The 25,945-nt window shown below is 37.5% G+C and overlaps 1 protein-coding gene across 4 annotated transcripts; it reads left to right on the top strand.

Moving 5' to 3' along the window:
- PTPDC1 (protein tyrosine phosphatase domain containing 1) lies at positions 1-24,290 on the top strand. Of its 4 annotated transcripts, none has more exons than XM_069769861.1 (10): positions 1-140; positions 12,808-12,900; positions 15,654-15,825; positions 16,618-16,698; positions 16,921-17,039; positions 17,814-17,951; positions 18,637-19,844; positions 20,593-20,778; positions 22,779-22,889; positions 23,717-24,290. In XM_069769861.1, the coding sequence occupies exons 2-10, from the start codon at positions 12,816-12,818 to the stop codon at positions 23,831-23,833; spliced, it is 2,217 nt and encodes a 738-aa protein (XP_069625962.1). In that variant the 5' UTR covers positions 1-140; positions 12,808-12,815; the 3' UTR covers positions 23,834-24,290. The 4 variants fall into 4 exon arrangements, with proteins under 4 accessions (XP_069625962.1, XP_069625960.1, XP_069625963.1 ...); XM_069769859.1 differs by lacking the exon at positions 1-140 and adding an exon at positions 6,891-7,023; XM_009917998.2 differs by lacking the exons at positions 1-140; positions 12,808-12,900 and adding an exon at positions 12,962-15,082.
- Positions 24,291-25,945: the final 1,655 nt, after the last annotated feature.

The following is a 25,945-nucleotide window of genomic DNA, read 5'->3' as shown; positions in this document are numbered from 1 at the left end:
CGGGCCAGCTAGGGAAGCCCCGGCCGAGCCGCCGCCCTCCCCTCAGCCCGCTCCCTCACAGCGGCGCATGCGCCCGCCGCCAGCACCGCCTTTCCCCACGCCGGGCGGCGGAGCGGCGGCCTGACGCGGCGGGAGCCAAGGTGGGTCCGGCGCCCCCTCCGCGCCCCTGCTCGCAGCGGCGGCCGCCGCCCGCGGGGAGCACCGCCCCGCTCGCCCTCTTCTCCTCCGGCCCGTCAGGGTCGCCCCGCTCCCGCCTTTCCCCCGGGGCCCGCCCCCGTCGCCATGGCAGCGCGGCACGCCCGGCGGCGGCCTGGGGCCGCGCGGCCGCTCCGCGGGGCAGCGGCCATTTCACGACCCCGGCGCCCCGAGGGCTCCTGCCCCGGGGAGACGCGGCTGCTCGGGCGCTCCCTCGGCCACAAGGCCTCGCCCGCGGGGGTGGGGGCGAGCGGCGGCCCCGGCCGCGGGGGGCTGTCTCATCCCGCCCTGGCCGCCCCCCGGCTGAGGTAAGCGAGTACGGTGTGCTCAGCACGGACAAAAAAGACTTAAAACACGCTTCCTTAGCTAGGGAGTTAGGTTCTCCGGCGGTTCCACGTTCGCTGCCTCGGTGACATCCAGAGTAGAGGCCCTCCATTAAGAAATTAACACCCACAGACACCCCCTCTCTGCCCCCCAAGCTCCCCGGCCTTCCGAGGGGTGGGAGCTGCCCTGCTCCCTCCGGGGTGACCTGCCCGGCACTAACAGTTTTCAGAGGAACGACCTGTAACTGCTGGAGGTAGGACTGTTAAGATAATTCAGCCCTTCCTGACAGCATTTGCTAAATAATACTGCGGGATTTAACCTTCGCCAAGACGAACGTCAGTCGGGGAATGAGAGGACCGTAAACGCAGGGGAGCGCGGCTTCTGTAGGCGATAGCGGCAGTGGAAAGTGGCTTCCCCCTTTGCAGCAGTATTTTCATGCTTTGTAGCAGTACCCTACCTCTAATCATCACTTAGTCCCCTTCAAAAAACGCAGCTCAGTCAGTCCCCTTTGGAGTTGAAAAGCCCGACATGCCTATGGCATATTCTTCAGTCCAAACACAGGATAGTAATTTTTAGATGTAGCTATTACCGCTTTTGCCAACAGACTGTAACTATACTCTTCAGTAGATAAACAAACTGAGGAAAGATTACCTGATACGTTGGTAATCTAGACTTAAGTGTTTTCTCTTCACACAGCTCCCTTGCTTTTCTGTTCTTAGAAAGAGCCATGTTTTCAGGAGGCCTGCACCTTAATTAGTAAAACTGAGCACCACATCTGTGGAGTAATTAAGCCCAAAAGAATATGTACAAAATAAGTATTTGGAATTATGTATTGCTTGAAAGCATTTTTCCATCTCTTATTTTCATCAGTAGTTTGTGTGAAACATACATGGACCCACATGCGTAAGACAAGAAAGACTAAGTAGGTTAGGGAGACAGTCTTCAGGGCCAGATGCTGCAAAAATACCTCCTCAGAGATATAATTAGCAATGTAATCCTCTTGTGATTGCTTGGGCGGCAGCATAAACCAATCTGAATAGTGTTTCTTCCACATGTTTGAGTAAATATTTTACTTCTTCATAAAGTCAATGATACCATTATGAGTATTTTTTTATAACAGTAGTAAAATTACAAATGAGTAATGAGTAGAAATTGTGAAATCTGACATGGATGAAGCTAGTTGCTGGGAAGGAATATGCTACAGATAACATAAAGAGGATTGCAAGTGCTCAGATAAGGTGCAAGATTGTGTGTGTCTTTTAGTACTAGCTGGCAAATATATTCCCACTTTTCTCAATGGCGAGTATAGTTTGCTGGCTTACTTAAATTTTTCCTCCTGATAGTATAAAATTCAGAATTCAAGACATACATGTTTAAAGAGGCTTAGTTCAACTAGGCAAGGTGAGTTTCTCATTTACTTCACCGAGTGACTCAGAAGAGTCCCTGGTTGGGTATTTTTCTGCCATGCTGCAGAGGCTGCTCAGCTAATGGCTACCCAGAACTGGATGGCTGCTGCTGACTGCTGGCCTCAAAGTGCTCAGCCAGTTCACATGTACAGGGTAGTTAATACCTGTAACTCCTTAAAACAAGTACATTTAAAAATGAACTCAGTTCTTTCCTGTTACCAGCACATACAGTTAAAGACCACCTGCCTAGTTTGAAGCAGTTCATTGAAGGTCCTTTCCCTCCATCTGAGGAAGGGTGCTGCTCACAGCAAAGCTCTGTGGGAATCCTGAGCGCCTCCGCGCTGCAGCTGCCCGCGTGAGGCACCATGCCTGTGGGCTCATGATCCTCCGCCATCTGCAGTGACACAGTGACTCCCTACTCCTTTCTCAGACACATTTCCTAGGCGTAGATTTTCCGTGTCTTTGTGAAACAAGGTTCAGACTCTGGAATTGCTTAAGCAAATATACAACAAAACCCAAATTACTTCTAACCTTGTATTCTGTGGGGTTTTTTTTCCAGAAAACACAGAAATCTGTAAACATTTTTACTCCTGATCTTGGATGTTGTTGAAAATAAGAAAAACACATAAAAACATACCTATTTCCTCAATTTTCTCTCTACTCTGGAGTTTTTCCTGGATTTAATCCTATCACAGGAACATGAGTTGCCACCTGCAACTCTTGATCTCTGGCCACTTGCATTAAATTCCTTTGACCTCTTTGGTTCTTCACTCAAACAGTTCCCTGTGTTACAGAGCTTGCCCATTTTGTTCCTTAGCAAAAAACACATGATGAAATGCATAAAAGCATTGGCTACCTTAGAGCTACTTCATTTTCTTAAAATTTCCTCCTTTCCTTTACCTAGTCTGCCATTTTTGAACAGTTAAGTTTTGTTGTGCAAAAAATCAACAACTGTTCTGCATACCCACAGCAGGTCTAATGTTTCTTAGAAATTGTGTGTACATTAAACAGTGCTTTTGCAAAGGTCATCACAAATTGGCTTAATATATGGTAGCTCTTAAGAAGTTCTAAAATTTATGAAAGAAGGATTTCTTCCTAATTCCTGTTTTCCAGCAACCTGACATTTGCCTGCTATAGTAGGCCATTACTGGATGAGGGTTTTGCGGCTATATGGATACCGCTGTGTCATGGTTGCAGAAAATGAGCTATCTCACAAAGCAGAGCTAGACGGGGTTGCTATAGCTCTCCTTTCCTTTTTATGTCTATATCTAGTTAAGTTGTGATTTTTCTTTCATTTTAAAGCCGGTGGCTAAAAAGAGGTTTTCCTAGGTTTGTAGTCACCTTTTGCATTGCAAATCCATTGAATGACCTGTAAGTAATACTTGACACAATTCTTCAGTTTTAGAATTGTCTTTTGAATTGAAATCTTCATATTACTATGCTGCCTTTACCTAGCATTTCACTACATTTCCATTTTATAACTTATTGGCATTTTTAGCTAACAGTGGAAGAAACAGGAAAAGAGAGACTGTTGGAAGTACAGATGATGAAAGAGGACAGGGATCACAGGTGGGCTGCTGCTCTGGGATCTCATTAAGCAGCTAAACATATATTTATCTCACAACTGTGACACTGCTGGTGTAGTTGAGGTCTACCAAATATAGGCTTTGACCATGCTTTTGTGATTGATTTGCAGTGGTGCTGCATTATGCTTAAGGGGCAGAAATACATATTAAAAAAAAACTAAAGGCAAAAACTTACAAAAAGTCTTTAATAACATTTCATACAGTTTTAAAGTTACATAAAACTAAAGCATTCCCTGCAGTGTTTCAATACAAGCTGAAAATAAAGCAACATTAATTGACTTTTATTATCCAAACTATAAGAGCAAAAAGCAAAAGGTGAAGCTGGAAATGTCCAAAGCCAGCTAGGAATCTAAATACATAGTTTGTACTAAATTAAAATTAACCTTAAAGTAAATTAGGTTTAGTAAACTTGTAAGTTTGGGGATAATTTGATGTTCTGATTCTGTCTATGTACCAATGAAAACAGTGCAGTCTAAGCAATGGTCAAACATTTTAGTTGCATCCAGCTCCTTATGAGACAATTTGGACAGTTTTCTACGTGCGTAATCTGATAAATTAGTACCTAAGGTCATGGGACAGGTGGATTTGCTAAGTCCGCTGTAAAGTAGCCATGAGGCAGCCCATGCAGTGCAAGAGAAATAAGCTGACAGAAGCCTAGTGATCCTGTTATACTTACCTGAAAAGCTTGTTAGTATCTTTAAATGGCAGTCATAGTTCAATAGAATTTTCTCCATTTTGTTTAAATAGGAAAATGCCAAGCCTAGAGAGATAAAAATTATTAGTTTAGTCACTAGCATCCCACCTACTCTCTGTGTTTTTTCCTTGGAAATGGCAAATTATTTCAGCCTAATGGTTAACTCCCCCAAAAAGTCATCCTCAGCACAAAGCCTCGTCTTGACAAAAATATGATGACATAGCCTGTTTGAACAAACATGTTGGCACCAATTCCTGGAACTAGCTAAACTTTGCAAATCACTAGAAAAAAATCAGTTCTTCAGCTGAATAAACTGCCATTAATACTGAAGAGTATGAATGTAGGAAGAGATTTAAGGGACAACCCAGCAAACCTCTGACACCTACAAATTGATACAGCAGAGCAGTGGGCGGTTGCACCGAGAATCCAGGCCATCCAAGAATTAAGCCCCCTCTGGAATCAAATAGGTAAATAGTGTTATTATATTATCGATATGAAAATAAACACTAAGTTTGTCAGTGACAGCTTCTCAAATGTGAGCATTTAGAACTTTCCCCAAAAGACTATGCTTATATTAAGAATTTAATTTAATTAATATTTCTTAATTATCCAAAGCTGCTCTTTGTTCTTTAGTCAACTAAAAAAATACTAACTTCCTCCATTTCCTCCTACAAAACGTTTTACCAGATGCTCCATTTGTTAACACATTTTTTGTGTGCTGATGCTTGAAAAATGTGTCCCTTTACTCATAATTCTTAGATTCTGATTTCTAGAGCCACTTCTGTAATGACTATGAACAATGCGTGATGAAACCAAGAAGCGATGCTGCTATGGGGCAGTGTTACTTGTGCAGGGATCTTCAGAGAGGGAGTCTGTCAGTGCTTGATCTGACTTGGGAGTCAGCCCTGCCTTGAGCAGGATGTTGGACTAGCTGACCTCCAATTCTTTCTGCCCTACATTTTCCATGATGCTAATATGGGTTCCTGCTGAAGGTCTTTAATTCCCAGGAAGTCAACGCTGCATTCTGCAGGGTCTCTAAAGCAGTGATGTGCTTTGGTTACTGCTTGGGGTCCACTCTCACAAACACCTAAGTGAAGGCATAATTCTGTGTGCTTACAGCCTGGCATTGAACAGGGCTGCTGGAGGCAGTGGTGGCTGTTCACCAGTTCTTGTCACACAGGGACCCACAAGGATCAGTGTTTTGGAGGTTTTGAGCCCTCCAGTTCCACCTGTAGGCTGGGGAAGCTGTGTGCGCTTGGCACCTTTGGAACTGAAACTGCTACCAACATACTAAAGAAAGATGTGCAACGTAGGATTTTAGGCTCCACTATCTGTTCAGGTTTTTAAGTACCTTAGTCGGTTTTCCAAAATTGTGTGCAAATCTTTTGAAGCCCTATTGGTATTTAAGTTTTTTTTTGTACAAATGTCCATACATGTAAATAAAAATGATGTTTGCCGTTTACTAAAATGACTGGATGCAGTTTAGTTTATGCATGTGATATTTTTTTTTTGTCCCTGCAAGATTAGTAAGAAACTAGATGTGTAATTTTAAGGACTACTTTGTTAATTTGTCTCTGTTCTCAGTAAATTAATTATTTTATAGAATAGTAGTTGGATTTTTCTTCCTTCTGATTTTTATTAGCAGTATACAGCAAAAACCTGACTACAAAATTATTTCTGAAAATTAACAAAACAATTTAGTCCTATTATGTGCTCCATCTGTGTATTGGCCAAAATTAAGGCAGGTCTTCAGCTGAGATGATGTTTTTGGAATTGGTAAGGTTGTTGGCATCAGACTTGACTTGTCTCCTGTAGCTTGCTCTCCTTCCTTGTTTAAATAATACGCATATCCTAGCCACAGAAGCTGGCACAAATATTTTGTTTCTAAATAACTGGGAGGCATTTTTAATGATTAGCAGTGAGTAGTGCTTAATTAATGCTAGGTATTTTTTAATAAGACATGCAGGGAAGTATTGGAAATAGAAGAAAGCCTTTTTTTTGTCAGCTAATATTTAGTGATTGAAATTGATTTAGTAAGATAGAATAAGATATTGTATCCTATTTTATGTAGCTTGTTTTGTTACTTTATTTATCTAGTATTTAGTTAAATCAACAAAATCTTTGCGTTGGTTTTTAGTAGATTACATCCTTTACATTCAGATGAATTTGTTTTTGTTATGGTTTTGAGATACTACTTTTAATGCAGTTAATTTATACTCAGTGTAAATACTTCAATGACATTCTATGCTTTATTGGGCTAGAAAAAAATGTTTTGTTCTGGGTGTAGCCACAGATAGCAATGAAACATTTATCTCCAATTTTCTTTTCATGGCATTTCAAAATTAATGTATCGGTTTAACTGTGATTAATGTAACTTCACAAAACTGTCTTTCAGAGATGTGTGTAGTTGTCTGATGCATGTAGACACACACACATACATATATTTGCTTGAGGCTGGTAATAGGAAAATGAGGTGAACAGAAAAAAAGGAATGGAAGATTCAGTTATTAAAACATCAGGTTGGTGTGGCCTGTTTGCCTCAATCCCTTTAAAATCTAGGCAGACACAGAAAGCAGTTTATGGGATGATTATCTGCATAGTCTGTAAGGCACTCCTCATATAGTCTTAAGTTAAGAAAAGATAGTTACTGGCTCTTCCCAGATTACCATCATGAATCCAATTAACTACAGGAAATACCGTGGCAACATTATTCAGCTTCTCTTCTGTATAATGTGAATTCCCTGCGATGTATTTCTTGTAGTTGATACTGCAGCAATGAAGGGGTCAACAATCACTCGTTCTTTTTGCAGGGTAACAGGTAAGATGTTAAATTGAAATTATTGAAACTGTTAAAACTCATGTAAATTTACTATGGTTTTGACTATGAGACTTAAAAATAATTCCTCTAACTTGCAGAGTTCATTTTTAAACTTTTCTACTTCTGAATGCTGTTAAAATGCATTACTGACAATATTTCATTCTTCTGTATGTAGTCAGTCTTGCAAGTCTGATAGTCTCAGAGTAAACATGATATTCATGATCAAGAATATCTGAGTCACCAGTTTTGTTTGGAGAACAGTTAATATATTCATTTTATACCATCTCCTTTATAATTCTCAATAGTAATTACTGGCTGTCAGCCTGTTCAAGGTAGTTTAAAATAACTTCTGTTAACCATTGACTTAACACTAGCACAGAAAGCTGACTTAAATTAAATAATATGAATCAAGTCAATTGGTAGACCTGTCCATCAGTTTAGCTTGCAGCTTCTTGCTATTTATGTCAAAAAAGCTATGAATAGCAAATACTGAATCACCAGACCAACACCTACATAATCTTCTAATGAATTACATTCTTTCGTCTCTTTTGTACGTGAAAGCAGTTACAGTCATTTGTAAATATCAAACTTAATGATTAAATGACATTCACCTTTTACTAAAACAGATGGGGAATTTTTTTTTTCCAGAGGGCGAGAAACACATATAGAAATAACAAATTGGGTCTGGTTGTGGTCCCAGTGAAATCACTGGCGTTTTAAAACAGCTGTAGTGTTCTGCTGTGTAAATTACATACAACTAAACTATACAAAAATTTGTTTTAATTATTACCTTGTCTTTTCTCTGTCCTATATCTCTGTGTTTATTTTCTTTTTCCAGTTTTTCCATGTTTGCTTATAGGTAGGAAACATTTCAAATTTCAAATAAGCCTGGGGAATTGAGGTGTGTGCCTACTGAAATATGTGTGCTCAGTGCTAAACTGCCTTCAAGACTTCTGTTAATTGTAGCTTAAGTATTTCTGAAATATCTATCAGCGAGCTTTTTTACTGATATATACATTAGAACAACAGCCTTTGCATTTTGTTTCAGTATTCATAATAATAAAGTTTAACAAAACCCAGTTATCTACAATTTTTACAAAACTTTAGAAATAAATGCTTTCTTATTCCTGGCAATGTTAAAATTAGATAGTCTGTTGTAACTCAGAACACGATTTCATTTACCAATGCTTCCTGTAGAAGTGACTGACTATGTCTCAGCAAATTTAGAAGATTTTTCTGTTAAAAACTCTCATGATCTGCCAATCTTAAAACATCAAATTTAAAGCCTAGAGACCAAGTAGCTCTTAACCGTGTCATTAAATATAAACAGTCGTCCTTACGCTATTATATTTTTGCTTAGTCTTAGTTATCTAAGTTAGCTTTAGTTATCTATCTAAAACAATTAGTGCAGTTTACAGAACTTTGCATTTTGGCAATGAAACTTTATCCCATATGATATTACATTTACACAAATACCCTGTTGACTTCTGTGGTACTGCTCACAAAAGCAAAGCTTCATAGGAAGACAAGTACCTGTAGAATAAGGCCATGGAGTAAATTTTAGAGCTGTTACCTGAGTGCTTAGGTACTAAGCTAACATGGCCCCTACCTGTAGTCTGTAGTCAACTATGTTCCTTTAAAAATTTGGGTAGTGGGTAGTTACTTACATGTTACTGCAACAGGGAGAGAACATATTCACTTTAGAAGAAAGAAAATAGTAAAAATAACCTCAAAATTTTATGTGACAGGCATAAGCATCAGCATTTGCCTATATTGTATGAATATATTTGAGGTTTAAAATAACTTTTCTTATACACTGATATTTTAAAATTGAAAGCTTATCCAAGATTTTTTCAAGTTAATACATAAAATTAATCTTTTGAAATGTGTGGTCTGCTGTCGTATTCTTGTTTACCAAATCCACACAAATCTGGAGAGATGGGACCTCACTATTAGTAGATCATTCCACAGAAATGCAGTGGGGAGCTTTACAATGGGATTACTGTTCCTGCTGGCAGCTGAACTGCTCCAACTGGAATCGTTCCAGTCTGGAACGCAAGCTCTTCTCTCTGTTTTGAAAACGTGTTCTGAAGTAAAAGATAGTAATTGCATCTATTAAATAACCATCTTAATTGCTAAGTTAGAGTGAGACCAGCATCTTGTCTCATCTCTTTTTGGCTATATAATCGTTTTCTGGCTGCTAAAACATTAGACATTGCTCCTTTCCCTCATTTCATTCTGGAGCAAAAATTCAGCTTACTGACTGGAAGCCACTGCTTTCCAGATCCTGAAATACTAAAAAGGAATCTTCCTTGTTACAAGGCAGTGACACCTAAGCCAGTTGCTAATTTGCTAACCCCATTGCTGCCATCCTGCAGCCTGCTCATGTGAACCAGTAAGGTATGCCTCCTTTACGCTCTTCCTTTGTAAATCTGCCCATCATTTAATTGCAGAACCTGCTTTGTTGTGGATCTCTGATCTCCCAGTTGTCCTACTTGCTGCATGGCACTTTACTCGGCCTGTAACTTTACAAAGAGCAGTGCTTTTATTCCAGAGGAAATGGATGTGGACAAGAGGCTGCTTCACTCCTTGAAAGTGGAAACACAGAGTGATCTCACCTGTGACAGCGCAGCATGCTTGCGCTATTTCCTCTGCAAGAAAGTCACCTCTCTGCATGTATGAAGCAGTGAGTAGGACTTGACAGCTGTCGTGTTACCAAATGCAACAAGTGAATCAACGGTGCAACCAACAGGAAACAAGAAATGTTCTATCCTTTCTGTTAGGAATTGGTCTGCTCAAAAGTCAAAAAACCCCTCCCACCTCAGAAATATGTACAGACATCAAAACAAGTATAAAATCCACACCTGGAGGGGACCTCCTGAAATATCCCCCTTAGTGCTTGACATCTGATGGTGTATCATGATTTCAAGAGGCCCTTGTTTCCTTGGGCAATGTGGTACCGCTATTTACTTCAGTCAGCCAACAACAGAGACATTATTTTTACTATGTTTTGGTTTCATTAGCTGTGTTGTTTATGCACACTTAATGACATTGCTTCCTATGATAAAACATAAAGAGATGGAACATCACCTGAAACACCATTCCATTTCTTAAATTGGGAAACGGGGATTAAAAGACCAGCTGCTTTGCTGTCATGGCAATAGAAATGCATGTCAGAGATAATGGAGCAGATCTGATTAAGGTGGTATCGTGATTGCCATGTGACTCAGTTCCCTCAGATAGCTGATGAGGACCATGACCTGGAATAATGCTCCAGGCTTGTTTTTTTCTCCAGCATCTATCAAGTGTTCACGTGAGGAACAAAATGCTGAAGAGGACCTTTTAAAAACTAAGAATATCTGGTACATAGAAGAATCAGGAGAGAGTTGTTTATTTTACCCAAGCACCATTTTTATGTTTAGCACTCTCTTTATCTGTGCAGGAATACAATACCCCTCTCCAGTAACATCAACACTGAAATAGTACTTCCTGTCCTAATTTACAACATTTTATATCTGTTCAAGGGAGTAAACGCTTCACTCTATAGAGTGATTTGTCACAATCTTACTTAACTTTTTTTCGGAAATAAGCATATGGGAATTGCTCACTTTGATGACACTGTGCAATTTAAAATCCCTGTTAGGAAGTAAATTTAACAAACTGAAAGACACACAGACAACATATTTAAGTCAGTTGGAACTGCCTGGTTATACAGAACAGAAAATATGGATTTGGTATATCTTCTGAAATAAAATTGAGGGAGGTCTAATTTGTTACACAGCAAATAAACACATTGCTTACCTCTGCCATTTAGAACAATCTTGCTAGTATTTTGTAATACTGTAGGTATATTATCTTCTGCATTAATCTTCATCTCTTCCCTTTTCAGTTAAGAGTCCTTGTCACCCTGAATACCGGTTTAAAAAAAAGAAAAATAGTTTTAGATGATAGCAGTATCTCTGATATTTAATCTCATTTCTTCTAACACTTGAGTACAAGGAAATAGGAAAACTAAATAGTCATACTGGTGATGGTTCTGCTGCCCATATGATGAGACATGTCTTTTTCAAATGCTTCTGTATTGTCTGGACAAGCTGAGAAATAGAAACCAACAGTTTTTTGTTAATTCAACTCTATTAACGCTAAAAAGAATTTCTGGGGATAAAATAAAGTTATTTCTTTAGCTACAGAGTTTCCTCTGATCATGAAAGCCATCCCTTACTGATTTCAAAGTACACTGAAAAAAAAATAGAGCTTTTGGAGCAGCTCCAAATAGAATGCAATTATATGCAAGTATTCCTGCCTGTTAAAGGATTGACTTTTAAAAGTGCAGAGTCAGATGGTCAAGTAGCTGAGTAGAAAATGCTCCAGATACTTTTTAATCTTCATTAAGAATCATCTTAATTCATATTCTTATTAATATATTTACATTAGAAATGCATTTTTGAGCATCACTGAAGTTTCAAAAGGCCTTTTGGCTTTCACAGACAAATGTAATTCTCATCTTTTTGAGGTGACTGATACAGCAGTATTAAAGGGTTATTAACGTGTACATGTATTCTGTTCCCTCCTTTAAGCATCTTGACAGAGCTGCACTAGGTGGCTCTGTGGAATAACGTCCACTAGCATTGTTGGAAGAATAATTTATTCAAGTATGTGGTAGATAGTGTAATATCTGAATGAATGAAATTCTATTTGAATCTATTTAAATATTTACTTTAAAAAACAAATATATAGAATTATAGATAAAAGGTGGACAATGAACAGCAAGCAGGTCACACTTCAACACAGCACAGGACTGTTATACCACCTAATCCCCACAATGTTTTCTGGTTTTGGTTTTGGTTTATTTTAGCAAATCTGTCTTTTAAAACACTATTTACACTGCTGAATCCTAATACTGGTTTTGCAGAATTTAGGACCTAAGGTTTATTTATTTAGTAAAGTTTCTATAGTTATACATAGAGCAGAGACGTACTTAGTTTGGTATTAAAAGAATGCTTCTTTCTTATACTTGCAACTATTTTCCTACAGACATAAGAGAAACAGAATGGTAGTCTTATACTGGGTAAGAATTTCCACTCAAGATCCATGTAAATGGTTTATTTTAACATCACAGTGACTGATTAATATATTCACATTTACAGCTTTCCTTCAGCTTTCTTTTTGTCAGATAGAAGGTCTTCAGAGCAGGACTTATTAGAAGTTATATTAAAGCATGAGAAAAAACTGTTTTCTGCTTAGACAGATTCTTGTGTTCAGTTTTCTTGTTAGAGAATCGTCATATATGTGACTTCAGACTTGCCAACAGACCATAAACAAGGAGCAGAGGGAAGAGAAGGCATATAACTTGTGGACAGTCTGTTTGGCAAGTATCAACTAAAATCTAAATGGTGTGATCTAGAAATCATGCTGCCATTATGATATTATTAGCTTTGCTGAAACTTACTTTTAAGAATTTGAGAAAATCAAGATGGCATTACATTAAATGCTTTCAGTTGAGTGATTCCTGTCCATATAAAACACACAGTTATAAAGTACATAATCAGCCAAACTCTAGAGCTTGAAATACACAGTCGACTAAACTTTGAATTGCTAGGACAGACAGCAAAGCTCTTGAATTTTGAGATGACTGCACACCAAAAAGAAAGTACAGTCCATGTCTGACTGCCCAAATCTTAAGCCTTGGACAACTCCATAATCAGCTGCCAGGTACTCAGCTTTATGTTGCATTTTTGAGCTTCTGTTGTAGATTTTCAGTGAACATACTACTTTTTTTAACAGGTACTGCAATGGCTGCAGGAGTTTTGCTGCAAAATGAACTACCGTATTCTTCGTTGCTAGAGAGCAGTCTATATCTTGCAAATATGAGTTCAGGTAACAATTTTTCTCTGATAAGCCATTCATAAAAAGTGCTTAGAGAAATTCTGAAAAAAAATATTTTCCATAGAAAATTAAAAAACTCAGAAATATTATCCCCAATAATAAACATAAAATGTCTCTAACAAAAGCAAACTGCATTATTTTATCATCACCACAATGTGTTAATATGTTGAGCTTTTTTCTAACTGTCATATTGTCAGATCTCTTAATTGAAGAAATGTGATTTTTGTGTTCAGAAACTGCCTAGCTCTTTGAAAATACAAACACACCTTCAGCAAAACTACCCTTTCTAATAAAGTATTTAAACTCTTATAGGATGTAATTCTTTCTTACTATTTTGGGTAAGTACTTGCAAATCCTGCTGGATTCAGTAGGAAAATAATGATGTGCAGCATTTTATTTTGCTCATTTCTGGCTCTACTATCATTTGATATACACTGAAGAAAAGTTTTTGGGAAGAGAAAGAGGAAAAGAATTAAATATAAGAAAGCAATATAATTAATTAGAAAACATTTTTCATGTTTCTTGGATATAGGTAGCACTTGTAATAGCAATCTCCTTTTTCTTCCACTCCCCCCCCAAAAGGCATATTTAAATATTTCCTCACCTTTTGATACCAGCTTTACTGCTGAATTAGAATAGTCAAGAGTTTTGAGACAACAGCTAACAGAGTCACCTTTAACATTTTCCTTTTCTCATACAACATCACTACTGATGTTTCAGGCCTGGTATCTACAGCAAGCCTTAACCACATCTCCTTAAGAGCCAGGGTGCAGTATTCAAAATTCAGTCATTTAATTCCTATTCAGAAAGAAACAGTAGATTTTTGCCTGATGAATTTTTATCAGAAGAGAGCTTTCTCTTATGCAGATTCCTCTGTAAGAGTTACTGGTTTTGTAGTACAAAAAGAAACACACACTGAAGACATATACTATCTTTAGGAAAATGCAATGGGATTAATTTGCTTATTGAACAAAGTTATGGTGGGTTTTCTTGATTTCCCCAGTCTTTTTCATTAACGTGCAGTCTAACGCACAGACAATGGGATGACAAAGGTTTTTTTGCATTGGTATAGTCTGTCCTCCACATGGTTGCATGAGAATTTTGTGCTTTTGAGTGTTGCAGTCTTTCTGGCCGGCTCATTCTCCTTCTTGGCACACTGGGAGCAAAGTGGGAGGCAATTTGCTACCTAATACCTACCTTCAAAAGCCTAAAGCACTCAACTGATACATCTCCTCCTCCCCATAATCTGCTTTATCTCAGTCTGTAGGGCTAACAGCTTTGCTTAATAAAAAAGCTGTGCCCTGAAAAAAAATAAGCCTTTTGTTTTGAATAACAAATTGTGTTTTGTTAGAAGATATGAATGGTCCAGAGTGAACAGTCTACAATTCATCATGTACTGAACCATTTCAGTAGGAGCACACTAATCCCAATCATTACAGAGCTATGATGCATTTTGGAGCAACTAAGTGGAGGAGGAGAGGTGGTTGTGGAATGTTAAACCAAGAGGTGGGGGAGTATAATGTACTTACAGATTTCTCAGGAAGCAGAGCCTCCAGCTACGTTTTGATTGTTCTTTTGAATTTAGTATTTTGTGTCTTAGCGAGTTCTGAATGCATGTTATTTACAACTAACTAAATACTTACATTGTTTATGGAAAATGTTTTGGTTGTTCCCAGTCCGTTTTCAAAATTATCTGCTTGAAATGCAACTATTTTCATCAAGCAGCAGAACGGTTTGTCCCAAACAGACTCAATTCCTATAGAATGGAGCAGCCCAAGGATAACTGGCAGCAGCGCCTTCATTGTTAGTTACTATGGAGACAGCTCAGCCCATGCAGACTAGCTGCTGGAGCATACAGAAGGATGCACAGCTCTCCTCAACTTCAGCGCTGAGCAACTTGGATTTCTGATCAGTGCGTCCTCAGCAGCCTTCCTAGACAGTATCTGGGGCTGGTCAGTCATGCAGGGTTCACCCCGAAGGCGTTCAGCAGTGAGTATTTTTAGCAACTTTTTCCAGGGTCGGAGGCATTCTTCCTCCGATCCCCTTCTTCGCATAATCCAGAGGCGCCGGAGCTCAGTTGTAGAGGTACTCTCTTCATCGACGCACCGGGTTATGGTGGCGATATCATCTCTGAGCCCTGAGGAGCTGGATGCAACTTTTCCTGAAAAAAAAAGTAAAGTACTTTTCATTAAGACTGTTGTCAGTTCTGGGTATTTTCTCAGTATTAAATTAATATACTTTTGCTCTGTTAGATATGTTTTTTAATATATATATATATATGCGTAAAATACTGGGTTTAAAATTTTTTTTCCTGTATTTTATATTTTGTTCACTGGTTCCTTATTCAAGGATTAATATATGCTTTTCACTCTAATAGCTTAGTTAAAAAGAATAGATAAAATAGAAGCACACATTCACACATACACCAAGTATATGGCTAAGTATTTTCAATTTCAGGTGGAAGAGGACCGTGACATTTTTTAATGTTGCAAAGGATATCACACACCTCTAACTTCATAAGAAAAACCAGTTACTGTGAGAAAAAACAACTTCTGCAGTAATGCAAGCAATTTTCCCCCCTCAGAATTCTTAGTTTAAGTCTGTGTTGAAAAATGAGCCTTAAATATAGAGTCCATATATTTATGCTGTTTGTAACTTCATCAATTTAAGGTTGAACTGATACTTTTAAGGTGGAGATGAATTTCTAAGCTGCCTTACTAAATCTGTTTTTGCCTGTGTTCTAGGAAGTTCAAGGCGTCCGACAGCAAAATACACTAAAGTAGGGGAGCGCCTTCGCCATGTCATTCCTGGTCACATGCAGTGCTCAATGGCATGTGGTGGACGTGCTTGCAAGTATGAAAACCCGGCTCGATGGAGTGAGCAGGAGCAAGCCATTAAAGGGCTCTACTCCTCTTGGTAATAAGCAGCATTTACTCTCACTAAATATAACTGCATTGATTGTATTTATTAAAAGAGACAATTAAAAGGAAAATAATGAGTTTTTTTTAGATCAGCTACTGCTAAGTATGAAACTTAATGATAACTTGATTCAGAATTACAGCTTAACAATAAACCATAATGGCTGTTGTACATAGCCCAGTAAAGATGAAAGATTTCTGTTGACTTACAGTAATTTTGGTTCAGATCCAAAAGAATAAATACCTATCTGTCATGAATTATTAAAAAACTACTCTGGGTTATAGACAGTTCTTGCTAAGGTTTAAAATGCAAATTAATTAAAATGTGTTCATCTCTATTTAAATAGAATTTAAAAGTAAAAACATTTACTGAAGAGGAAATAATGCATGTGTTCAAAAGCATATTCATATAAAGTAATAGTCACATGAAATGTATCTTTACATTCTTACTGATTTTTTGGTAACAGCAGATGCTATTCAGAAGCATACAAAACTTGAAGGGCCAGAGATCTGAGTCCAGATTTCTATTCAAAAGAATTTTTTAGTATGTTCATTGGCCTGACATTTAAACAGTTCCAGTAATGGTCTTTTGGTATGTCATATCTATATCAGCTTAACAAGATTTATCACTAACATGATATGATAGTAGAATTTTTTGAGAAATAATTTCTAGTTAATCAGCAAGGTATTTCTGTCTTTCTTGAATATAACATAGTATTCTTATTTTGGTAGATTCATACCCAGGAAATTATTAATAACAGTATTATTATCTACTTTTCTAATTTCTCAGGATAACAGATAACATACTGGCTATGGCTCGACCCTCAACAGAATTAATTGAAAAGTACAACATTATTGAACAGTTTGAAAGGTAACAAATTTAGTCATTATTTACAGTACGTATTACTAGTTTAATTCCTGATCCATTTTCTCTTTCAACATAGATTTGGATTGTTGATAAAGATCCTTTCATTTTAATGATATACAGGTAAAGATTTATTGCCCGCTAAGAATAAATGTGTGTTTCAGAAAATAAGGGATAATGAGATTTTGGCTGCATATAATACTTTGACTCATCCATTCCTTCCTTAAGATGTGGCATAAAAACCATAATTAACCTTCAGCGTCCTGGGGAGCATGCAAGCTGTGGAAATCCACTGGAACAAGAAAGCGGCTTCACCTACCTTCCTGAAGCTTTTATGGAGGCTGGAAGTAAGTTCACTCCTGCTGCTGTTCCTCGTTAATTATTGATTTTGGCACTTAAAGATGTTTTTACTTGAATTCTTGTGTGTTAAAAGCAGCTATGTAAGAAGTGTTGCACAAAATGTGATGTAAACATGAAACTTGCCAAATATAATCAAGAGAGAATAACACATTATTGAACATCATATAGATGTTGAATGAGATGGAGACTTTATGTTCAGGTGTTCAGAATAAAGAAAGGACAAGAGCTAGTTAAAGTTTTCTTCTTCTTCTGAGTTCACAATTATATAATACATTAATGGTGTTTCAAATTCTGGTAAAATTAATGTTTTCTATCTAGACAAAGGTTATTTCATTTGAGGACATCTGTATTGACAATATTTTTGTATTTTCATATTATGGTGAGATGAGAAAAAGTGCTTCTGTAAGAAACAGCTTTTGACTGAAGAACTGCTTTTATTTCTAAAAGGAAAAAAATACCCTCTACCTATATATAGCTCAGTAATTTTTGTATGAATCACTCAGTTTTGTTACACCTTTTACATTCTAGCAGAACTTCAGTTTGACAAATCTTTGCTAGCTTCATGTATTTATCAAATTTCAATAGCAAGCGTACACTGAAAGAGGAAAATAATCTCTTGCAAACAATATGTAGTCAGATTCTAAGATCCATTATGCAATTTTAGTACTATCATTTATTATTAGTCATCTCTCCTCTGCATATAGTACTGAAAATTTCATATTTGGTACGGCAGAAAATAACTCTCTCTCTTTTTATTTTAGTTTATTTTTATAATTTTGGATGGAAGGATTATGGAGTGGCATCTCTCACTACTATACTTGATATGGTAAAAGTCATGGCTTTCGCCTTGCAGGAAGGGAGGGTAGCTGTTCACTGTCACGCAGGACTTGGTCGGACAGGTATGTGCTCTACTGCAAGATCAACAGAACCGTTTTTCTAAAAATGCAAAACAGTCTGTGGTTATAAATTGTTAATAATTTGTTTAGATTCTATATAATTGCAAAATGTACATCTATAAAATGGTTAAAAATGTTAAACAAATTTGTGAAAATTATCTGAATGGCTAGAGGAGATCAGTTTTAGTATATTAAAAACAGAAGCCTGTGAGGTTAGAAAATTTTTTAATTTGTATAATAATTCCCTGTTACATTCAAATGGGACAGCTTCTTTTTGGTGGGAAAAATTCACATAGTGCACTTTCATTGTCCAGCATTTATTACATGTTTACAAACCTGCCACTCATTGTTAGATCAGGTAGTTTTGGTGGAGCAGCTAAAATTTCATTTACGTCTTTCAAGACCTTTTTGCCCGTGTCCTTCCTTTAGAAGCCACCATTGCTCCTGTGTTCACAAATGATAGAACTCCTAGCGATGCTGTGGTGAGAAATTAGCTCTCACTGAACATGTAGTGAGAATGGGTTTACTGTCCTGTGATCCAACCAATGCAACTATACTTAGGTAACAGCATCACATAATAGAGGGCATAAAGCCTGTATATTTACCTATATTTTTATCCTGTAGTTCCACTAAGTATTTGTTTTAGTCTGATAGTTCTTCAGCTAATGCTTGTCTTTATATTTTCCAGGTGTACTAATAGCTTGCTACTTAGTTTTTGCAACAAGAATGAGTGCTGATCAAGCAATTCTTTTTGTCAGAGCAAAAAGGCCCAATTCTATTCAGACTAGAGGGCAGTTGTTATGCATCAGAGAATTCACTCAGTTTTTGGTTCCTCTGAGAAATGTATTTGCATGCTGTGAGCCCAAGGCACACACAGTGACACTGTCCCAGTACCTGACCCGTCAGAGACATCTGCTCCATGGTTATGAGAGTAGGCATCTCAAACACGTGCCAAAACTTATTCATCTAGTTTGTAAATTGTTGCTAGACTTGGCTGAAAACAGACAAGTGATAGAGGCAGAATTGTTAGATATACCAGATCTCTCAGCTGAAATTGAAAAGACTGTTTCTCAGTTGGTGTCCACACAGCTAGATAGAGAACTTGCAAGGCAGGACAGTGATACGTCAGACTCCTCCCATACCCAGTCGTCCACTTTCGAGACCCAGGATTCTCTTTTCTCCCTGGGACATGAATGTGATCCTCTTTGGAAGAGAAGGAATGTGGAATGCCTTCAGCCTCTTACTCATCTGAGAAGGCGTCTAAGCTATAGTGAGTCAGATTTAAGGAGAACTGAGTTTCTTTTAGACCAAGGAGAAACTGCGTGGACAGTACCTGCTCAGATATTACTGTGCAACAAACTTAAGCAGAACAGTGGTGAGGAGTGTTCTGCCACAGGTGAACAAAAAACACAGTTGGATTTAAACAAAGAAGCATTAGTGCGTAATACATGCATGTTCTGGAGTCAAGGTAAATTTAATTTGGATGGACGAAAAGATGGATCCTCACTTTATCACAGAAGGCTCTCTACCAAAGAAGTACAACGCAGCAGAACCTTTTCTTCAGGTCTAGCATCTATCCATAATACCAGGGAACCTGGAACACCAAGGCATAATTTTACCAATGAGATTGGTCATAGGAAAGACCACAAGACTAATATGTATAGCAGAAGAGTCTATGTCTCTGAGGACTCTGATTCTTCTTCTTCTTCTAAAGTGAACTTTTCCATTGGATATGAAAGCCAAGGTAGCAAAGATGTGTCAGAGACAATTCCACACATTGTTCTGCAGTCAGAATTAAGTTTGGAAGCCCGAAGAGTTTTGGCAGCAAAAGCACTTGCAGATATAAATGAATTTCTGGGAGAGGATGAAGTGAAGCAGAAGGTAGAAATGTGGCAGGTAATTTTTAACTTGATTTAGTGTTATGGGCTCTGCATATTTCACCTAGGTTAATTCCTAGAATGGCAAAAATGCCACCACGTGCTTTGAAATGGCACATTGGGACACCAGTTTATACTGTGGTTCAGTAAATGATTGTATTTGTCAGTTATGGGCCAGTTCTTTCAAAAGCAAGCAAAATACACCTACAAATTTTGGTCTCTAGCAGGAGGTTATAACATTGTTTCTGCTGGTTGTGTTAATTCATTTTACTAACTAGTGAAAATTAATGCAGTTATCTGTGGTTGTAACTTGGCTTCTGGTAGCATAAAGGTACCAAAGGTTTTAAGGTAGAGCTGTGTTGTTTTTAATCAGTGCTTTCTCAGAACTAAACAGAGGATTCTATGTGTAAAAGTAGAAGAATTTAGTTGAAACTTAACTGCTTGTCCTCAAACCCAAATTCTCCTAGCAACATTTGCTTTGAAGTTGGAATCCAAAGCTGTTTTATGTATTCTAGTAGATAATTGGAAGGTTCTGAGCAGCACCATTTATGTCATTCTTCTGTTTTAAAGAATCACTTGTATTACTGCTGATTAATGTTGATGCTTTGGAAAAAAATAGACTTTTTTTTTTTTTGTAACTCTTAAGTCTTCTTTTTTTGTTGGAACATAAGCAGCCACGTACTGCTACAATCAAAAGAGAATGTTGGCAAAAGTAAATAGATGATGCATCTTCAGTTTTGTTTTGTTTTGTTTTGTTTTGTTTTAAGAAAGAACTGAATTCTCGAGATGGAGCTTGGGATAAAATCTGTACCGAGAGAGATCCTTTTATCCTCTGTAGCTTGATGTGGTCCTGGATAGAGCAGCTGAAAGAACCTATTGTATCCAAAGGTGATATTGACATGCTGGCAAAAAATTGCACAGAATCACAGGATGCACTTTACTTACTGAGAAAGGTAGATATTATATATGTCAATTTATTCTTTAACTGCCAAGTACATTTTGTTAATGTGTGTTAAAACTATTCATTTATGGCCTTTTAGGCAAGGGAATTGCACTTTTAAAAGGCAACTTCAATCTCTTTAAAAATCAGAATGAGGATTATTTTGGTATTGAATACTATGAGTGGTAATCAATACTATGATGATGAGTATTATAAGAAAATACCAGATACTATCTTTGAACACCATTCAGTAGAAGCTCAACTTCAGCGTATTTCCCTGCAAATTCTGCAGTTTGAGACCCAGAGGCAAAAATGAGAAACCTTTTCTCTGTGACTCGATATATGGCTTTTCTTAATGTCACATCTGGCAGCTGTGCTTAATGGTTGTCATACTTGCTGTGCAAACATCTTAATCCATCAGCTTTGGAAGAGCTGGAGCAAGGAATGGGAAGAATTTGCCAATTCAAGGAATCAGAAGCCAGGCCAAATTATTCTCCATAAATCAGAACTGTGGCCATCTGTATTCTGAAATGCCTGTGAAAAACAGGTACTTCTGATCCAAACTGTTGAATTGTGCTTTCCCCAAAGGGCTAGATGCGAGGTAAATTAAAAAAAAAACCAAACCTCTCTATTCTTGATCTCTTAATTACACAGATTATTTTCCTAATTCTTTTGGAATTCTTTGTTTCCAAAGTATTTATGAAGAAAATAGGGCCCCTTTTAACAGCCTCTAGATATCCAAGAATACAGCTTCTAATCAATAGGTGGTCAGAACTTTATGTGCAGTCACCATCTTCATGACATGACATTCAGAATTCCTGAGTTCATCTAAAAACATCATGTTTCTTCCTGAAGCATTCTTCCACTCTATCAGAGTTTTAACTTTCTGTTTGTGTTAAATAAAAAATAACTGCTTGACACCTGTTATAAATGAATGGGAAAGGAATAATAATTATGGGGGTTTTAAATTTAAAAATATTAATTCTATCTTACCTTACTTTATCCTATATTATTTCAGAATCACAGAATAGTTGAGTTGGCAGGGACCTCTGGATATCTTCTAGTCCAAACACCCTGCTCAAAACAGAGTCAACTAGAGCAGGTTCCTTGTATGACAGATGCTCCAGTCCCTTAATCATCTTTGTGGCCCCTTGCTGGACTTGTTCTAGTATGTCAATGTCCTTGTACCAAGGAGCCCAGAGCTGGACCCAGCACTCCAGATGTGTCACCTCCATTGACCGGCTGGCAACTCCCTGTCTAATGCAGCCCAGGATGCTCTTAAGCTGCCTTTACTGCAACGGGCCATTGCTGGCTCATGTTCAACTTTGTGTGCACTGGGACACCCAGGTTCTTTCCTGCCAACCTGCTCTCCAGCCAGTCAGCCCCTTATATGTATGGGTGCATATTTAGCTGCTCTTCCCAGGAATCCCTCAAGTTTTAATTTAATTTTCACTGTTAAGTGACCTGCCAGTGTGGAGATCAGTCTACCTTGGAAAAGGGATGGGAACTAGCAGCCACAAAGATACTGTTGCTCTGTTTATGCATTCTTGCTGGCACTGCCCAGGTGTCTTTCTGCAAGCTTCCTTTAATGGTGAAGGAGACTCGGTAGGACAGAGATGCAGATCATCATATGTTAGCTGGGGGAAGAGCCCTAAACATGCATTTTGGGCTGAAAAGATCAAATCTCACTTTTTCTATGCCAATTCACATGAATGCTACTGTTCGTGTAGGGGACCTTGAAAAATAAGTCTCCAGATGTGTGCCTGACCTCCTAGAAATTTCTAGAGCAGTTTGTGGTACAGTACAAGAGAAGAGTTTCTCCCATCATGACTGAAGTGATTATGTAGAGGTTCTTTACGCTTGTGAAAAGTCCCTCCCCAAGTTCTACACCTGAAGGTTTCAGTACAGGAAGGCACATTCTGATATTTAAACAGCAATTAACGAAAACTGAAAGTTAAATGTTTTTTGTAAAAATATTTCTTCTAATGAGCTGCTGTTCCTTTTACCCACCAGGAACAGTGTCAGACTATCCTTTGTATTTTACACTGCGTGGTGAACTTGCAAATGCTACCAGCTGATGTGGAGGAGGCCTTACTTGCTCGTGCTATTAAAGCTTTCACTAAGGCAAGTAACCATTTGTCCATGACATCATATTTATTTGTTTTAAATTATGAAGGGTGAATCAACAGAGCAGGCCTCTGTGAGAAAAGTTACAATAATTCACAATTCACACTTAGTGTACTCATGCTTATCTATTTCAGAGTTTACATTTTATAATAATCAGCCTACAGAAAGCGTAGGAAATATTCTCAACAAAATTAAATTCTGTCACTACAACCTTAATCCTTTAGTCTCATTTTTCTATTTCTGGATCACTGCCAATTCATGGACTTCTACAAATTAGGGACAGGATAATTTTTAAGTGGTGAGAATAATTAGTCACTGGGAGTAGGTTACTAAAGGCTTTGGTAGATTCTGTACTACTTGGAGTCTTTCCATCAGATTAAATAATTTTCTGAAATTACATTGCAATTCAGTTATGTTTTAGGCCCTTAATACAGGGTGTGTGTAACTAACTTCTGCTTTTGGAATCATTTAATATCAGTGACAGGTAAAGCTTGCTATTGCTGAGCTCAGAGCTGCTTTCTTCTCAGATTCAGCAGGTGAAATTATTTGAACAGAACATTCATCACACTGCTTCCTAATCTCTTGTAAGTCTACAGACATGTCACCTGTTAAAACAATCATGACATTTCTCCTTCTACTAGTTTGTTTTAATGTCTAGTCAGCATAAAATTGAAGATACTTAGCATTAAGTACTCCATCAGGAAACACATGCTTTCTTTGATAAATCTTAAAACTATTTTTTTAAAAAATGTTGGTAATCTACTTTGCATTTTGCTGTATGATATCTGTTTAACAACTGAACTTAAATTTCTCCCTTTTATTAGACAAGCTTCGATTCTGAAAATGGACCATATGTTTACAATACCTTGAAAAAAGTATTTAAACAAACACTGGAAGAAAAAAGAAAAAATCTTAAGGAAGGAACAGAGAATCCCTCTTGATTTCTGCACAGCTATGCTGAAGAATTAGATGGGCCTACCAAATTATTTTGCATTTTCCAGCTACTGTATTTTGTGCTATCTGGCATGATTTACCTAACTTTAGGTAATAGTAGTTATTAACAAAGCATTTTATTTTTTAGAGGGCGTTTTAGTGACAATTGTTCTACCTGCACAGTTCTAAAGAACAGCTCCTGTGTGACCGTACTGTAGCATTTGGTTTCAGGTACTATGCTTTTATATTGTGAACTGTTCTCTTCTTTTCAGATGTATTTATTGATTTAGAAACCTCTGTCATTGGCAAGCAACATTATTTTCAAGTTACACAATTGCCATAAGTTCAGTGCCATGGTACACAAAGGTTTAATGGATTGAGTTAATATTTATGTATTGTGTATGTTTACATTAATGTTATTTGATTTTACTTTGCAGAAAATAAATATTGACTGAACTTATTAAACTCCTTTGCCTTTTAGAAATTTTAAAATAAGACTAAGAGTAATAATGAACAGATCTTGAGGTCTGCTATTGACAGCAGATAATTTTTTCCTTTAGATCTCTTAAATAATTGTCACCAATGTGTTTCTAAAAGGTGTTGCAGTAGAGAAATACATCAAGTGTATTGAGTATTAAGTTATCAAGGCCTTAATTTAGACATTTTTGGCTGAGAAAGCTTTAAAGTGTTTTTAATAAAAAATTGATTGTGGCATTTTAAGTACTCTGATTAAGAGTAAAATTTTACCTTATTAGCTAAATTTTTACAGATCTTATTTTAAGTGAGAAAACAATTATCAAACCTTAATAAGGATATCATTCTGTCTGTACTTATGTTCAGCAAAACCATGCATAAATAAATGTAACATAATAATACTAAAAAATAATCAATGAAAATCTTATTATCTGCAATACACTTTGTAGAGGCATTTTTATCTAATAAGACAGAAGCAACTGGGATATCATCATAACTGCAGTTTTTGATAACAGCCTTAGGATTCGGACTGGAATGCCAGTTTGCAGGATTAACAGTTTATCCAGCTTGATATATTTAAGTAGTTAAACAGAAATCTGTCCCTTTTCCAAAATATTTTTATTCAGTACTGTGACTAGTATTTAGAGTTAAAAATAGACCAGTTTAAAATATATATAAATTACATTGCTTCAACTGTTAGATGATTATATATCAAATTCAGATCCAGACAAGTACTTTGGCAGAATCATCCTAAAGTAAGCACACTTGAAAGTAAAATATTGCATATGAATCACATACACAAAAGCAGCTTTGTAAAGAGGCAAGGCAACATAGCAAGCAGTTTATCATTAGCCAGCATACCTTAGCAGTCAGACTTAGGAGTACCAAGATGCATTTGCAGGTGTCTTAGTTTCCCATTAAATTATTCAGTTTACTACAGTTAACAGCTCCGAACAGCTAGCACCAGTTCCTGGTATTATACACTTGGGGTGTAGAAACCAGCTCAGTATTGTTTAAATCGGTACAGTTAACAAGGACTTTTTAACATATCATTAGATCCAGCTAGAATAATCTTTCTGAAGTTAATGTCTGGTGTTGACATTTAAAAAATTACCTACATGCTGTCCATGTAAATGGATATTGTAGAACTGCGTGCTTTTTTATTTAGTAAATTTTTGGTTCACTGACAAATGTGGTTGCAATTATGGCCAAACTGGCCACCACATCTGATTGAACCCATCATGGGAACAAACAAAAATAGCCCATCTATTGTATGGAAATGAATAACGAAACAATGAATAATCAAAATGAATAATCAAACTTACAAACTTTAGCAGCAGCCTGCTGATTAATTTGTGACCAAGGTGATGTAAATGCTTAAATAGCAAATACTCCCTTTTCCTGATCACTTCCTCAGCACTAAACCTGATTCACAGCTTTTTGTGACAGCCTTGCAGCTGTGGGTTATGTGTGGGCAGATTTCTTTTTAGGCTCATCAGGAGCGCTGCCTTGTTGTGCTGACACTTCATCACCTAATCCTGCTGCAGCAAAACGGCCACGGGCTCGTGGCAGGTTGGGACAGGAGGACCCCCTGCTAGCATCTACTGCCTTCTCTGTCCTTCCAGGAAATTCCTCTCCCATTAGAA

The sequence above is a fragment of the Haliaeetus albicilla genome, chromosome 24 (assembly GCF_947461875.1).
Source record: "Haliaeetus albicilla chromosome 24, bHalAlb1.1, whole genome shotgun sequence".
NCBI classification, from domain to species: domain Eukaryota; kingdom Metazoa; phylum Chordata; class Aves; order Accipitriformes; family Accipitridae; genus Haliaeetus; species Haliaeetus albicilla.
Note: the sequence above shows the minus strand (reverse complement) of the source record. Positions and strands in the feature narration are given on the sequence as shown.

Excerpts from the sequence above, each read along its gene's own strand:
- PTPDC1 (XM_009917998.2), top strand. The coding sequence starts at position 14,869 with ATGCAGGGTTCACCCCGAAGGCGTTCAGCAGTGAGTATTTTTAGCAAC. Across the intron at positions 15,826-16,617 it reads AAAGGGCTCTACTCCTCTTG|GATAACAGATAACATACTGG; the intron begins GTAATAAGCAGC and ends CTAATTTCTCAG. Across the intron at positions 16,699-16,920 it reads ATTATTGAACAGTTTGAAAG|ATGTGGCATAAAAACCATAA; the intron begins GTAACAAATTTA and ends TCCTTCCTTAAG.